The following is a 15,550-nucleotide window of genomic DNA, read 5'->3' on the forward strand; positions in this document are numbered from 1 at the left end:
CCATGGTATTATAAATCGATCGCAAACACATCGCATAATTTTAAAATGTCCACAAGTATCACAATCACATGTTCGGCATTGGCCACTTTGTTTACCAGATAATCTACATTCAGAATAACATTGGCCAGAATTTATACAACCAGACCAATGTATCCATATCATCGGCATAATAGTATGATTGTCCATTGTTTCTGTCCAATTCAATTCGATCATTATGGTCAAATTGACCAATAAAATGGTCATTATCACTGATATTGGCTTCATTCTTGTTGTTGTTGTTTTACATCATCTGACATTATGATTTGTAAACGTAGTATAATTGAGCAACAACAAGAAAATTCATTCAAAATGCCAAAAAAAAATAAATTTACATTTTCGATTAAAATTCAAAATGTTAAAATGAAAAAAATGAACAAATGAACCGGAAATGTCAACATTTAAATTTCAAAAAAAAGGCAAAGTGAACAGCAATTTTCACTCAAAAAAAAAAAAAAAATCATTCGGCATAGAGAGATAAATTCTGGTAAATAGAAACTTTTCGTTTTTTTTATTTTATTATTATTCAAAAATTCAATTCAATTCCCTATAGAAAAATTCAATGAAAAAAAAAATTTCATCTAAAATTTTTTTTTGTTGTTTCGTTTCGTTTGTTAAAAAAAAATTCATGTAAATAATTCCGACCTGCACCTGCGTGTGTGTGTGTGTGTGTGTGTTTGTATAATTTGAAAAAAATGTGTATGTATCATCAGGTATAATGATAATAATAATAGTGGATAATCAAAATGATAAAGTGGAATTTTTTTTTTCGTTTTGTTTTATCGACGATCAATGATGATGATGATGATAATTGATTAATTTATGAAATAAAATGTAGGTGTGTGTGTGTGTGTGTGAAAAAAGATGATAATATAAACGATTACAAAATTTGATATTTTTTTTTTTAGAAAAAAATGGCGATTTGAGTTTGATAAGATGTAAAAAAAAAACACAATGACAATGAACCATTTCCTAACCGAGATACATACGATATACAAAACATAAACATAAGATGATCATGATGATGGTGATGATGATGATGATGATAAAATAACCGTAAATATCAGCTTTTCCATTTATTATTATCAGTATAATTAAAGGAAATAATCAGCTTGTGGTTTTTTAGATGGTACGCCTCTTGTTTCCTATTGATAGATAGTGGATATAGAATTTGTGAAAAAAAATTTAGATTTTTCTCAATAAAAAAAAATGACACATACCTGTGGTGCAGCTTCGAATATAGTGAAACCACGTGTAAGATTTTCATCTAATTCAAGTATTGCGGCTACATTACCACAACGATAACAATAATTTGGTGCCGACCAAACAGTCAACACTGATTCATTGAAATGCCATTTATATCCTTCCATTACTAATTGATGTGCACGACATATCATTTCCAAATGATTTGTATTATTGAATTGTTGGACAACATCTGAACCAAATAGAAAACCGGCACCACGTGGTGACATACCCCAGCCAGTTGTTTCTTCTGGATCAGACCATAATAGATCACACATTGGACCATCATGAGGAACTTCTTGTTTACGATCAATAATACGTATTTCATCCAATGTTTGTATCGATGGTGAAAGGCCTCCATGAACACAGAATATCTTTAAATTAAAAGAAAAAAAAATTGATGTCAATAAAAACCAAGTTCATTTTCATATATTAAATAAACTTACTCGACCATCAATAATCGCAGATAAAGATAGATAATCAAATACTTCGGTACAATAACGCCAAACTGTTGATGTACCATATTTACGAAGACATTCATCATAAAAGCCATACACTTGAGTGATTTGTCTTGATTCATGATTACCACGAATCAATGTAATCCTATCCGGATATCGAACCTTCAATGCTAATAAAAGTAAAAATGTTTCTACCGAATAGAATCCTCTATCAACAAAATCGCCCATAAATAGATAATTGGTAGTTGGAACATCACCGCCAACTTTGAATAATTCTTTGAGATCATAGAATTGTCCATGAATATCACCACAAACCTATTTAGTTAAATAAACGATTATTTCCATAACATTGACCAGCAAAAAAAAAAAAACTCACCGTAACAGGTGCATCAACTCTTTGAACATTCGATTCTTCCAATAGAATTTCTCGTGCTTTTGAGCATAAACTTTTCACTTCACTTTCGGTAATTATTTCACAACGTCGTAATTGTTCAATTTGTCTATCTAGATCGGAATTTGTACAGCCAGTAACCACTGGATCGGTGGCAAATATTGATGTTGTCGATTTATTTATCGGTGATAATGATGATGTTATTGGTGTTGTTGTTGTTGTTGTAGTTGCAGCTGCTGCTGTTGATGATGATAATGATGATGATGATGACGTTGTTGCTGTTGTTGTTGTCGTAGCCGTCGAAGATTTATTTGTAGCATTTTGTTGTTGTAATTTATTTAAATAATAATTGTTTATTATCGGAAGATCAACTTCAGCATCTTTAATATAGTGAAGAAATGAAAAAAATAATAAAACGAATAGTAATACATTTCAAACAATCAATATATGAATGATTGATTACCTGTAATATTTGTTGCACAATTACTTGATTCATCACAAGTAGACATTTCCTCATCTTCTTGAAGTAAATCAAATGATTTCATTGATGAATATTGATTGATTCTTTGGTCAATATTAAGATATAAAAAATGAGGGTGATGGAAAAATCCGATCCAATAATTTATTTACTATATATGATTATGATGAATGAATGAATTTAATTCGAACAAAAAAAAAAGTTTAGTAACAGCCCACTTGTGCAATCGAATGAGCAATTTTTTTTTGTTGTTGTCGTGGTTGTCGCCGTGAAAGCAATGGTTTTTTTTCACATGAAACAAACAAACAAACAAACAAAAAAAAATTCGTCCTAAGTTAATCAATCAGTCAGTTTTAAATTTTCAACAATAAATAACAACAACAACAACAAGAATTCAATAACAATTATCGCCGATCGTAATTAATTAAAAAAAAACAATGAAAAGATTGCTAAAAATTGGTATTTAAAAAAAACAATTACAAGTTTTATTTGTAAAGAAAAAAAAATCTGAATATTTTTTTAGATAAAAATTTGAACAGAAAAAAAAACAAAATCAAGACAAAATAAATTTAGGACATTTGTTGTATACACACACACACACATAAAACGGGCGAAACAGAATAACAATAAAAAAAAAATCAGACAACAACAGACATACACACACAAAGCTTGAATAGAAAAAAAAAATGGACAGCTCAAACAAAACCAATGTACGTTCATAAAGGACGTATAATTGAACCTTGAGTCAAATTTTTTTTTTTAACTAAACTAATCATAGGAATTTTGTCATGATTTAAAAATTTAAAAAAATGATGATGAAATCCAAGATTAAAAATAAATGAATGAAAAAAATTAATCAATCAGAAGATCAATATATTGATCGTTTTTTTTCATAGTAATGTTTTCATTCCATTTTGAAATGGGTCCAAGAAAAAAACCGGTAGAAAAAAAAGGTAAACCAATTCCATTGTGATTTAATTATGATTGAAAAATTAGCCGATTGTTTGATGATGGTCTGATGGATTTTCCCAAACCAGAATGCAATATATTGTGCTTTCACGCGCGTCATTAAAATGTTTATTTGTATGGGAAAAACCCGATTCCAAACATCATTGAAAGAGAAGGGCGGAGGGGAAGAAAGAACATTGTTCCTGGAACCAAAAAAAAAAAAAAAAAGAAATTCTGATGACCCTGTCAAGCACACTAGATTTGACTATTCCAAAAAAAATTTTTTTCATCTTTCAAAATGAATGAAAGGTGTGGACAAGATACCCCCGCGTTGCGTGATGTTGCGCGCGTTCCATTTTTTTTTTTTTTATTCGGTTCCAAACCAATCGAACAAATTCGATTCATAACGGTTGTCATGTGTTTGTGAGTGGTGTTTGTGTGTTTGTTCGAGTGCGAGTGTGGCTGTTATACATGCACATCAAACAAATATAAAAATGAATGAATGAACGTAAACATTTCAAATCAATGTGAAATGTAAATTTTTTATTTTTATTTTTTGTTGCATCACCACCAAATGTGTTCAATAAATAATCGATTTGAATATATTTTTTAAAATGTCTCCAAGATTATTTATCAATTAATCATCATCATTGTTGAAGAAAATTCAATCCAATCAAATCGATCAATAGCAACAAAAAAAAAACAGAACAAAAACAACAAACGCACATATCGTCTAAAATAACGACGACGACGACGACGGAAATAATGGGCAATATCAATACGGTTGGACCGAATGAAGCATTGATTGTATCAGGTTTGTTTTGAATTTTTTTTTAATAACAAAAATTTTTCGAATTAAACACCAAAGTTTAAAAGAGCCACGAAAGAGACAAATGACAAAGATTCAAATTTTAAACAAGTAAACAATTAGTAATTAGTAAATGAAAATGACAAAAGACAGGAAAAAAAACAATGATGAGCCAGCTCAAAGTTTGATTTGATTGTTGATGTTTTGTTTTCAATGTGTTTGTGTGCATTGTTTTCAATTCAATATAATGAATGTTATACTAATTAATTACCAAATTTATCATCATCGATTGGATAATCACCACCAGCAGCACCACCACCACCACCAGCACCACCATCATCAGCTGCATCAATATCGGCCGCTTCTGAATCATATTTTGGTTCATATTTCGATTCATACATATGTTCATAACTTGGTTTATATGATTCTTCATGATATGATGGATATGATGGATATGATGGATATGGTATAGCGATATATTCTTTCTTCTTTTTATGACATGGATTAATCATTAGTAGTTCACCGGATTTCTTTTTTTTACCACCACCACGCATCAATAATTGTGGTGGACAGCCATCTTCACCACCGATAATTACTATATCGTCACCTTTATCTTTACCACCAGCTTCAACAATATTGGTTGTAAATGATGAAAAATAAACGATGATTATGGTGATTGCCAAAAGTGAATATTTAATCATTTTTAGTTTATCTGTTGATACAATTGAAGAAGATGATCGAAACTTTAGTGTTTTGCCCGTTATGTTCGTGAATGTTGTTGGAACTTTTTTTCCATTATTCATCGACTTTATATACGATACCAACATTTAGGTTGATTGTAACCATTTTTTCCGTTTTTTTTCCATCCGATCGTAAATTTCTCACTTTATTTTATTATCGATCATTACTAGTTATAACCAGGTATGAACAACAACAGTATATGGATCGGTTAATCATCGTAATAATCAAAATTGAACAAACAAAAATTCACTAAATCATTACAATGATCCAGAAAAACACAACATATATGTTTCCATAAATCAAATCAAGTTTGTTAGCAAAAAAAAAAAAAAAAATTTCCTTTCTGGTTCATTTGAATTTAGTAATACAAAAATTGGTGCCTGAATTATTGTGTGTGTGTGTGTGTATGTTTTTTGTCAAAAGGAAATGATGGTGTTTTGTTTTTGGTTGTCTATAATTAAATTTAATCGTTATAACCTTCATTATCATTTTGTGATTCAGTGCATTCTCATTAATAATCTTGTTGTTGTTGTTGCTGTTTTTTTTTCATTCATTATCTAAACAGGTGGATGCTGTAGACCAACGAAAAAAACCTACGTTGTTGGTGGCTGGTCATGGTCCTGGTGGCTATTGTCCGATGTTCAAACGTATGTGACATATACAAACACACCCATAAATCGATTCTAATTTTTTTTTTCGTTTATCTAGAATAAGTTTAGAAGTAATGACATTGATGCCTAAATGTGAAAATGTTGAAACATCTGAAGGTGTACAGTTAACCGTTTCGGGTGTTGCACAATGTAAAATTAAAAATGAAAAAGAACAATTATCAATTGCTTGTGAACAATTTCTAGGAAGAAATGTTGATTATATTAAAGGAATATTACAACAAACATTGGAAGGTAATCTACGTTCAATTCTTGGCACAATGACTGTGGAAGAAATTTATCGTGAACGTGATCAATTTGCATCGTTAGTACGGGAAGTTGCATCTTCAGAATTGGAACGTATGGGTATTGAAATATTATCATTCACAATTAAAGATGTTTATGATAATGTTAATTATCTGGAATCATTGGGCAAAGCAAAAATTGCCGAAATCAAACGAAATGCAGCCATTGGTGTTGCCAATGCTGAACGTGATGCAGGCATCAAAGAAGCGGAATGTCAAAAAGCAGCAATGGATGTAAAATATTCGGCTGATGCTAAAATCGAAGACGCTACACGTGATTATCTAACGCAGAAAGCAATGTTTGAAGCCGAAGTTAATGCAAAAAAAGCAGAAGCTAATCTAGCGTTTGATTTACGTTCAACACATCTACAACAGGAAATATCGAAACAGCAAAAATTCATTGAACTAATTGAACGAAAAAAATTGACTGAATTACAGGACCAGGAAATTGTTTTGGCTGAAAATGATCTAAAAGCTAAAGTTAATTTATTAGCCGATGCTCAATTATATGAAATATGTCAATTAACTGAAGGTAAAAAACGACAAATATTAGCGGCAGCTGAAGCCGATGCTGAACGTATCAAATTGATTGGACAAGCAGAATCAGATGCGGCAGAAATACGTGGCCGTGCTGAAGCGCATGGAATGTTGACTAAAGCTTCAGCATTAAAACAATTTGGTGAAGCTGCCATATTATCATTAACGTTGGAAAATCTACCAAAAGTATGTATCATTGATTGATTGAATAACAAATAATTGACAATTGTACAACGAAAAAACAAATGACAACAACAATAATCATTAGTATTAGTATAACAGTGAAACTAATAATCAGAACAAAACAAATAATCCTCATTTTTTCCAACTAATTTCAGATTGCAGCAGAAATATCGGCACCATTATCGAAAACTGATGAAATTGTTTTACTTAGTGGTGATACTGGTAATCTAACAAAAGTTGTTTCACAAATTCCACCTACATTACAAGCGATGACCGGTATCGATGTGAAAAAGGTAATAAAAAAAAATCTTGTTTTCCATTTGTACAATTCATATTTTTTTCTTTTGATTTAGACATTATCAAAAATAACCGGTGCCCATTGAATATGCACATACACACAAAATTGAAATTTTGCTGGGAATTTAAATTCATTTGTATACACCTACCATATGCATTGAATCATTATCATCATTTCATTTTCATTCATCCAATGTCCACAATAATATCGCTGAACAACAATCACCCCCACCCTTCCAAAAAAAAGAACCAAACCATAAATTCAGATTCACAAACACAAGTCTAGTCTTCGGAAAAAAATCATCATCACATTTTTTTATTTATATCTTCATTTCTAATTGAATAAATTTTATCCGGAAAAATTTTTTTTATTGAAAAATAAATAAATAAAATCCAGTTTAATCTGGAATTTACAACCAACCAACCAACAACAACAACAAAAAAAATCTATTGATTTGATTGACATTTGTATATGTGTGCACTGGGTGAGAGCAGTCATCAGTTTTTTTTTTCGTTTCTCTTATCAATCAATCAAAATTTGATATCACCAAAATTGCGGACTCACACACACACACACACACCGAAATGGTGATCGATATCATTTGACCGATATAATTTATCATAACAAAAAAAAATTTTTTTTTGTTGTTGTCTCTATTCAACACACACACAAAAGATGTGCCGATACTCATGTCAAAATCATTGAAATTGAAATCAATTCCAGTGAATTTTTGTTTTATTTGAAAATTATTCATTTTTTTTATTCATATTTACACACACACACACACACACACAGCACACGTACAAACCAAAAGACAAATATTTATCACATACAATGTACAACAAGAAATGAAAGTGATAATTAGAGATAAAGCGAAAATTTTCCAAAGAAAAAAAAAACATCATCAATTGATCTGACGATCGAAAATCCACTACTTATTGAATTTCGATCATTAATTTTTCTTGTCATCTATCCAAAATTGGATTCTAACAACAACGAAAAGAAAAAAAAATTAAAATAAAAGATGAAAAAAATGACCAATCAACGATTCAAGGAAGCATCAAATCGATTAGAATCGATCATTGACTATATAATAATCAGCTAATTTGGCATTGATTAATTGATGATGATTATTATTGTTATTCGAATTGGAAGCATTTTGTTGCTGTTGTTGCGATTGCTGTGGTTGTTGTCGTTGTTTATTATCTTTCCAGCCAATAATGAAACCAGTTTGACATAGACGATATTCTTTCAATGATAATTCCATTATTGAATTGAACGATTGTTCCATTGAATTATCCAAATGTTTGCAAAGAAAATTGCAATCATTCATCATTACAATTGGATCCATTTGATTGGATTCAGTACGTAAATGTTTTTCAAACATATTCAATAAATCTTGTTTAGTTTGTTTATGTTTCAATTTCAATTCAAACGATGTTGGCGGTAAATGTGGTTGCTGATAAATGTATGATACCATACGTTCTTCATAATATTTAAGAAAATTATCCATTAAAGTGGCTGCATCCATTATGATCGATGATGATGATGATGATGTTGTTGCTGTTGTTGTTGTTGTTGATCCAACAACATTATTACCGATATTATCAGCAGTTTGTTGATTATTACCATCCATCATTGTAGTTGTTGTCGTTGTCGCCATCATCATTGTATTGTAATTACGATTAATTATCATTATTTATTGTGTTTTTTTTTGTTCGAAAAGTGAAGAATATTTAGCCAAATTACAAAATTAGTGATGATTGATTTACATGTACATCAAATCGAACAATGAAAAAAAAAAATTGCTGATGCAACTGAACGTTTATGGAACAAAATAAATTCACCAAAGAAAAACAAAACAAAACATTCGATATTCAAATCGATTGAATGATGGTGACGACCAAGTTCTTATGTATTGTGTTTTTATTTATTTATTGATGATCATTGATGAGAAATGTGCAAAAGAAAAAACCATTTACATTCTGATATGATTCAAAAACAAAAACGTCGTCATATGGGTTGTCTTGGTTGTTGTTGTTGTTGTCGTTGTAATCGTCGTCGTAATATTACGGAGTTACAATCGAATTAAAAAAAAAATTCAATTCAGCTGTTTATGTGTGTGAAATTGAAGTGTTTATTTTTTTTCTTTCTTCTATGGCCATTTTATATATAGCACGAGAAACCAATAAACAAACAATCATCATCATCATCAATTTATATCAGTTTGAAAATGAGAACAACCGCGTTACATGTATTTATATATAGAATATCGAGAAAAAAAAACTACAGCAAATAAAATACTGCTAGCTTTTCTATATACAATGATGATGATGATGATGATGATGATAGTGATTTGAAGATTCTCGAATTACAAAACGAACAAACAAATGCACCCACCAAATATAAACACACATGAGATGAGATTAAAAAAAAAAGAAAACGATAAACGCGTGTTTGAATTTCTTTTTTTTTCTGCATTATTTGAATGTGTACACGTTTTGTGTGTATGTATGTGCATGTATTCGCGAAACATTGTATCATTTGTTTTGTTTTTTTTGAAAAATTGATTCGGGCGTGTATCCATCAATTTCAACCAAAACAGACAACTGTAAATATTGTTTACACTGAATATATCTACCTCCTTCGCAAACGTACACATACATGCAATGAATGAATGGATGAATTTCATAAATGTGAATTTTTTGAAGCCAAGTCATATGATCAAACACATTCAGCATATTTTTTTTTCTCCCATTATAATCATCATCATCGACATTATAAAGTCACGTCGACAAGTTCTAATGATGATGATGATGAAAATGATGGCATGAATGCAGCTGTTGCCGTTGTATACATTTGCATCGCAACATTTTTTTTTTTCGTTCTTAATAATTATCATTCAAAGACATAAAAATCATTCATTCACTTCGTGATATTTGTCATCATCATCATAATCGACAGCAACAACGGGATTTTTTTCCCTATTATCAACGGAAAAATTTTCGAAATTAAACCCTGAAAAAAATTCATCGGAATTGCGTTTTTTTTGCCCTGAAAAAAATTGATAATTTTTTTTTGATTTGTTTCATCAGAAAAATAAGAAAAAAAACCAGCATACACACACACACATACAGAATCATTGAACTATCCATTCAAAATCGCATCGATTTGATCAATCAGTCGATCGATCAATCGATCGAATCAAAGCCAAAAATAGCATCTAAATATTGTGAAACAACCCTTTTTTTCAAAAAATAAATCAATTTATTTTTGATTGATTGATTGATTGGCTGCAAGATAAAAGTTAAAGTGAAACAAAAAACGTCTGAATCATTTTGTCACAAATAATAAATTGAACATGTGTATTTGTGTATGTGTTCGAATTGAACTTTGATTTGTTGTTTGATATGTGTACTCATATTTTTGATATTTTGTACCAAACATCCAATAATCATCATTTGATATAAAATAAAAACAATCTTGTGATCCTGCCTGCCTGTGTATGTGAGTGACCTATATTTTATTCAGAATAAACGACATAAAAGAAAATAATGGATCAAAAATCGATTGAAAACAATGATATTGAACCAACAATCGAAAAAAAAGATGCTAATAATGAAACTGAAGCCGGATTTCCTCTACGATTACCATCTGGTTTTGAACAACAATTAGGAATGTTAAGTTCAATGATGCAACAAAATCATGGTCTATTTGATCAATTAATTGGTGGTAAACAAAATCAACAGAAAAAAGATGCAAATAATAATAATAATCCATCAACATCAGCTGATCATGAACAACGTCCAGATATGGCTGGAAAAATGTTTGAACAATCAATGGGTATGATTAATTCAATGTTTCGTGATCAAGGTGCTGCCGATATGTTTGGGAAATTTTTTGGCCAACGTACACCAACATCTACTGTTGCTGATCAACCAGCAGCTACAAATGTTTATCCGAAATTGGATGATATGGATGATAATAATAAACGTCAACAGCAACAGCAGCAGCCACAACAACCAAAACAACAAGGTCAATTCGATATTGAAACACTTCTTACTCAAGGTATTGATCGTCTTGGTTTAAAAATTACTGATCGAAATGCTGGTGATTTATTGGGACAATTATTGGGTCAGGTTAAAAAACAACAACAACAACCCAGTCAACCTTCGTATCCAACATCAGAAGGAAGGAATTTTTATCCAACATTGGATAACTTGGATATTGATAATAACAAGCCGAAACAACAGAGCCAACACCACCACCACCAACTTCGAATCAACCAACAAGTCCAATTAATTTAGATAATGTAATTAATCAAGGTATCGATGTTATTGGATCAGCATTGAAAGGCAATGCTGGTAGTATTTTTGGTTCATTTTTGAAAAATTCAATTTCAACTAAAAGTTCGACCAATAGTAGTGGCAATCATCAATATGATGTACCACCATCATCAGTAGCACGTCCATCACAACCAGAACCGAAATCTTCCACACAACCATCATTCAAACAGGTGAATGTTGAATTTCCAGATGATGTCGTTGGTACCGGTGCTGGTAATAATGTTGTTAATCCACCAGCAACACCATCAGCGCCAATACAAATGTCTGAACCAATCAGATCATCAAAACCAAAATCGAATAAAGATGATGATGACGATGATGATGATGGAAAATCGAATAAAACCAAAGATGGTGAAAAAATTTTGGATTTCATCCCTGATGATGCATTTGAAGCGGCATTTGATGCAATGGCTTTTGGCAAAAAATAATCCAAATCACTGCTTTTCTTTTGATGATATTATGAGGAAAAAAAACTACTACTAACCATCTTTGATTGTTTTTGTTTCTTGTTTGTTTTATTGCATTTTTTTTTCTATAGCAAAATTTAACAATTTTTATTATTATGAGAAAAAAATAATAAACTTTAAATGACAATATCATTGAAATCATTAAAATCAATCAATGGTACAATTTGTTCTTCATCAAGAACATTGAATAGATTACGGAATGGTAAATATCTGTTCAATGTATGACAATTACCAATAATGATTAATTTACGTTTTGCACGTGTTACAGCCACATTTAAACGACGTTCATCTTTCAATAATTCTGAATCAATAATTGGTGTCTGGTACGAATCATTCGTTTCAACAGATGAACAGTTACTGTTTCTACTTTTTACACATGAATAAATTATAACATCTTTATCACGGCCTTGATATTGATCCACTGTATTTATTTCAAGATGATTTTGTTCCAAAAATTGTTGTCCAAATAGTTCACGAATTTTATTCACTTGACGACGAAATGGTGAAATGATGCCGATATTATCGGTATTGAAATTTGTTGCGTCATTCTTGTTGCCATAAATCAATAACAATGTTTGTACCACATGTAATATTAATTTTGCTTCAAATAGATTGATAACAAAACTACTTTTTGTATTATCATTTGATGGTGATGAATGGTCATTTGTATCATTATTCTGTGATCGTTGTTGTTGTTGTTGTTGAGGTAAAATATTAAATTCACCATTATCATTATCATATGTTTCAAATGCCAATGGAATTGATGTTGTGTCCAAGAATACAACAGAATCATTAAGATTTGGACTTATAATTTTTGATATAAATGATGATTGATATTCTTCCAGAATATGGCATTTATCATTCGACAATAGATAATCCAATAATGATATTGTTTCCACTTGTTTATTAGCACATTTTAATTTATTACCATATGTTAATTTATTGGCCACTTGCATTATCACAGAATTCATACGATATTGAATGAATAATGGAAATATTCGAATTGATTGACCATATGATGATGATTTATTATTTTGATGATTGGAATCTTTATTTCCAACATCGAATTCATCATTATCAAAATCATCATCATAATGGCCAATATCTTGTTTACCCGATGTATTTAGCAAACGTGAGAATAGACTTTCATCCAGGCCATTTTGTCGTGCATATGAACTTTGAACTACTGGTGGCAGTTGTTTTTGATCACCAACCAATACAAAATTATGACAATTAAATAATGGTCCCAACGATGTGCATAGAAATACTTGACTTGCTTCATCCATGATGCAAAAATCAAATGTTCGTTTCTGAAATAATGGATGATTGAATACAGCTAAACAGGTGGCAGCCACAACCGGTATAGTGGAATAAAAATGATTCAATGCAATGATATTTTCGGTTTCCAGCCATTTTTTCGTTCGATCATGATCTGAATATTTCAATAATTTTGGATTGATTCTTCGTGGCTGTCCCATTCGTACGAAATCCACTTTTTTATCATTTTCATCATTAAAACGAACCAATTTCATTAGAATATTATCGACGGCATTATGTGTATAACTAGTGACTAGTACTGAATATCCATATTCGACAAGAATTTGAACCAATGAAACAATTGTTTGTGTTTTTCCAGAACCAGGACTACCAAACAGTAGAGAACATTTTGTTTTCAATATGCCAAGAATACAACGTTTTTGTTGAATATTCAACTGTGATAATGTTGGTGAATTGTAAAGTTGATTATACGAACCAAATTTGTAACCATTCTGATTGGATTTCGGCACACGGCCATGTATGATGATTTCACGAAGTTCACGGGCTCTAGCATTATCATCATCATCACCGTCATACATTAATCGTAAAAGATTGGAAAAATTAATCAACATTGGACGATTATTAATATTTTTAAGAAAATCAATACGATACACTGCTTGTGGATTCAACATTGTTGCATCTTTTTCCAAACGAATAGTAATCTCTTTTTGATCATCGGAAAATGATTCAATCTGTCCAATAACAATGCATAATTGGCGGCAAAAATTGCCATAAATTTCAAATGTTTTTGTTGAATTAATCAATTCTTCACTGATGACTGCACGTCGTTCTTCCAATAATGTTAGATTAATTTTCAAATCATTATCTATGGTGAACAATTCTTCTGGTAACATTGTTGCCTTTGGATTACGTTGAAAAACAATGATACGGTCATCTTTATGTTTGATTTTCATTTTACACAGACCAATGCCGGATTTTTCACATTCTTCAGAACGATAATTCCAAAAATCTATCAATTTTTCCGATGACATACAGAATTGTTTTTCAATCTCCAACAGTTCCAACATATTCGAAAAGAATTCCATTTCACGACCTTTAAGATGTGATGTGACAGTGGATGAAAAATGTGAATCATTTGGATTGTCATAAAGATTTTGATCGAAACAACGATAAATCAATGAACAATCAAGATTATGTTCACATTTGCTACAAATTCGTTCGGCATTTAGCGTTTCTGGCCCCTTCATAATTAAATCTTTTTTATTTCGTTCATCGATGACAACGCCCAATCGATCAAAGTAACGGACAAATCTGTTTCGTAATAGAATTAAATCACGAAATACATTATGATTGGTTTGAATATGCTCGGTTTTGGCCTCGTCTTTCAGATAAAGTAGATAACCACCACAAGATTTATAATTGACATATTTATCGGTCATAATGAACGAATATAGAATCACTTGACCCATATGTGACGGAGAAAATGTATGGCGACCAGTTTTCAATTCCAATGGTATTAAATTCGAATATTTTGTCATATTATTCTTGTCTTCAACAATCACATCGAGACTTAAATCAATTTTACCAATGCAACCATATTTCGTTGACCAAATAGTATTTTCAACATCATGTAAACGTTGAATGGAAAATAGCTTTTTTACATTCATTATTATTAGTGGTAGTTGATTCATTACCAGCGTATAGTTTGAGCCATTCAGAAATTGGACGAACATATGGTCTCAATTCTGTCATTACATCTTCACGAGTCATATTTAAATTATACAATTCTAATGTAAAATTGGAAATTATTGTATCAAGAAATATTTTCACAATTTGTCCAACATTATATTGTTGACGACGTATACATTCTTGAAACAATTCATGTACAATAGTGCCAATAAACAAAGCTTTATTTGGTTCGCCAAATATTTCAAACATTCGTGATAGCCATGCTTTTCGCATACAAAAACTGGCTGACATTAATGATGTAATCGGTATCAATACATCTGGTCGAACAACAATTAAACCATTTAGATTATCAATAATCAATATGGAATCATTTTCAATTTTTGGGTCATATATATTGACAAATTCTTTGGCGTCTATTGTTAAATTTTTCCAATAATCACGTAGAATACATACGTATTTGTTGACTTTATCATTAATGGAAAATGTTGATTGTAATTGAAGTACAAGTTCATCATTATCATTTTTATCACATTTTGTTACCATAAATCTGGTTGGAATTTTTTTCGGCCTCATTTTGCCACTTTAATATGACCAAAGAATGATGATAAGGAGGATGACGATGAAATATTAAAATGCGCGGTTTTAATATAACCAACACACGATATTAACACAAAAAAATAAAAAAAAAATCATCGACT

The 15,550-nt window shown here is 30.6% G+C and overlaps 6 protein-coding genes across 8 annotated transcripts; 2 read left to right on the forward strand and 4 right to left on the reverse strand.

The window, feature by feature from the left end:
• Positions 1–514: 514 nt before the first annotated feature.
• LOC124496549 (protein phosphatase 19C) lies at positions 515–3,289 on the reverse strand. Of its 2 annotated transcripts, XM_075733116.1 has the most exons (6): positions 3,086–3,233; positions 2,591–2,756; positions 2,113–2,507; positions 1,725–2,051; positions 1,257–1,652; positions 519–1,181 (listed from the first exon to the last, which is right to left on the reverse strand). In XM_075733116.1, exons 2-6 carry the CDS (start codon positions 2,670–2,672, stop codon positions 1,131–1,133), a joined length of 1,251 nt encoding a protein of 416 aa, XP_075589231.1. In that variant the 5' UTR covers positions 2,673–2,756; positions 3,086–3,233; the 3' UTR covers positions 519–1,130. The 2 variants fall into 2 exon arrangements, with proteins under 2 accessions (XP_046916031.1, XP_075589231.1); XM_047060075.2 differs by having other exon boundaries at positions 515–1,181; positions 2,591–3,289.
• A 672-nt stretch (positions 3,290–3,961) lies between these two features.
• Flo2 (flotillin-2) lies at positions 3,962–7,433 on the forward strand. 2 transcript variants are annotated; one of them, XM_047060074.2, is made up of 5 exons: positions 3,962–4,367; positions 5,668–5,749; positions 5,811–6,777; positions 6,930–7,067; positions 7,128–7,433. In XM_047060074.2, the coding sequence occupies exons 1-5, from the start codon at positions 4,319–4,321 to the stop codon at positions 7,155–7,157; spliced, it is 1,266 nt and encodes a 421-aa protein (XP_046916030.2). In that variant the 5' UTR covers positions 3,962–4,318; the 3' UTR covers positions 7,158–7,433. The 2 variants fall into 2 exon arrangements, with proteins under 2 accessions (XP_046916030.2, XP_075589230.1); XM_075733115.1 differs by lacking the exon at positions 3,962–4,367 and adding an exon at positions 4,937–5,046.
• LOC124496554 (uncharacterized) lies at positions 4,380–5,188 on the reverse strand. The gene has a single exon (XM_047060082.2). The coding sequence runs from the start codon at positions 5,186–5,188 to the stop codon at positions 4,625–4,627; it is 564 nt and encodes a 187-aa protein (XP_046916038.2). The 3' UTR covers positions 4,380–4,624.
• A 366-nt stretch (positions 7,434–7,799) lies between the features above and the next one.
• On the reverse strand, positions 7,800–9,302 carry LOC124496877 (uncharacterized). Its single transcript, XM_075733117.1, has one exon. It carries the CDS (start codon positions 8,766–8,768, stop codon positions 8,142–8,144), a length of 627 nt encoding a protein of 208 aa, XP_075589232.1. The 5' UTR covers positions 8,769–9,302; the 3' UTR covers positions 7,800–8,141.
• A 568-nt stretch (positions 9,303–9,870) lies between these two features.
• LOC124496451 (uncharacterized) lies at positions 9,871–12,026 on the forward strand. Its single transcript, XM_047059970.2, is given in 2 exon segments — positions 9,871–11,322; positions 11,325–12,026. Coding segments are annotated over 2 exon segments (1,218 nt in total). The 5' UTR covers positions 9,871–10,626; the 3' UTR covers positions 11,847–12,026.
• On the reverse strand, positions 11,915–15,507 carry LOC124496545 (DNA replication ATP-dependent helicase/nuclease DNA2-like). Its single transcript, XM_047060072.2, is given in 2 exon segments — positions 11,915–14,818; positions 14,820–15,507. Coding segments are annotated over 2 exon segments (3,423 nt in total). The 5' UTR covers positions 15,426–15,507; the 3' UTR covers positions 11,915–12,001.
• Between the last annotated feature and the right edge of the window lie 43 nt (positions 15,508–15,550).

This window comes from Dermatophagoides farinae, chromosome 7 (assembly GCF_024713945.1).
Source record: "Dermatophagoides farinae isolate YC_2012a chromosome 7, ASM2471394v1, whole genome shotgun sequence".
NCBI lineage: Eukaryota > Metazoa > Arthropoda > Arachnida > Sarcoptiformes > Pyroglyphidae > Dermatophagoides > Dermatophagoides farinae.

Bases quoted from the DNA above. Each gene is read 5' to 3' on its own strand.
- LOC124496877 (XM_075733117.1), bottom strand. From the start codon at position 8,768: ATGATAATTAATCGTAATTACAATACAATGATGATGGCGACAACGACA.
- Flo2 (XM_047060074.2), top strand. From the start codon at position 4,319: ATGGGCAATATCAATACGGTTGGACCGAATGAAGCATTGATTGTATCA. The intron at 4,368-5,667 runs GTTTGTTTTGAA...TTATCTAAACAG, and splicing joins TGAAGCATTGATTGTATCAG to GTGGATGCTGTAGACCAACG. The intron at 7,068-7,127 runs GTAATAAAAAAA...CTTTTGATTTAG, and splicing joins CCGGTATCGATGTGAAAAAG to ACATTATCAAAAATAACCGG.
- LOC124496554 (XM_047060082.2), bottom strand. From the start codon at position 5,188: ATGTTGGTATCGTATATAAAGTCGATGAATAATGGAAAAAAAGTTCCA.
- LOC124496549 (XM_047060075.2), bottom strand. From the start codon at position 2,672: ATGAAATCATTTGATTTACTTCAAGAAGATGAGGAAATGTCTACTTGT. The intron at 2,508-2,590 runs GTAATCAATCAT...ACTATATTAAAG, and splicing joins TTGTGCAACAAATATTACAG to ATGCTGAAGTTGATCTTCCG. The intron at 1,182-1,256 runs GTATGTGTCATT...ATCTATCAATAG, and splicing joins TATTCGAAGCTGCACCACAG to GAAACAAGAGGCGTACCATC.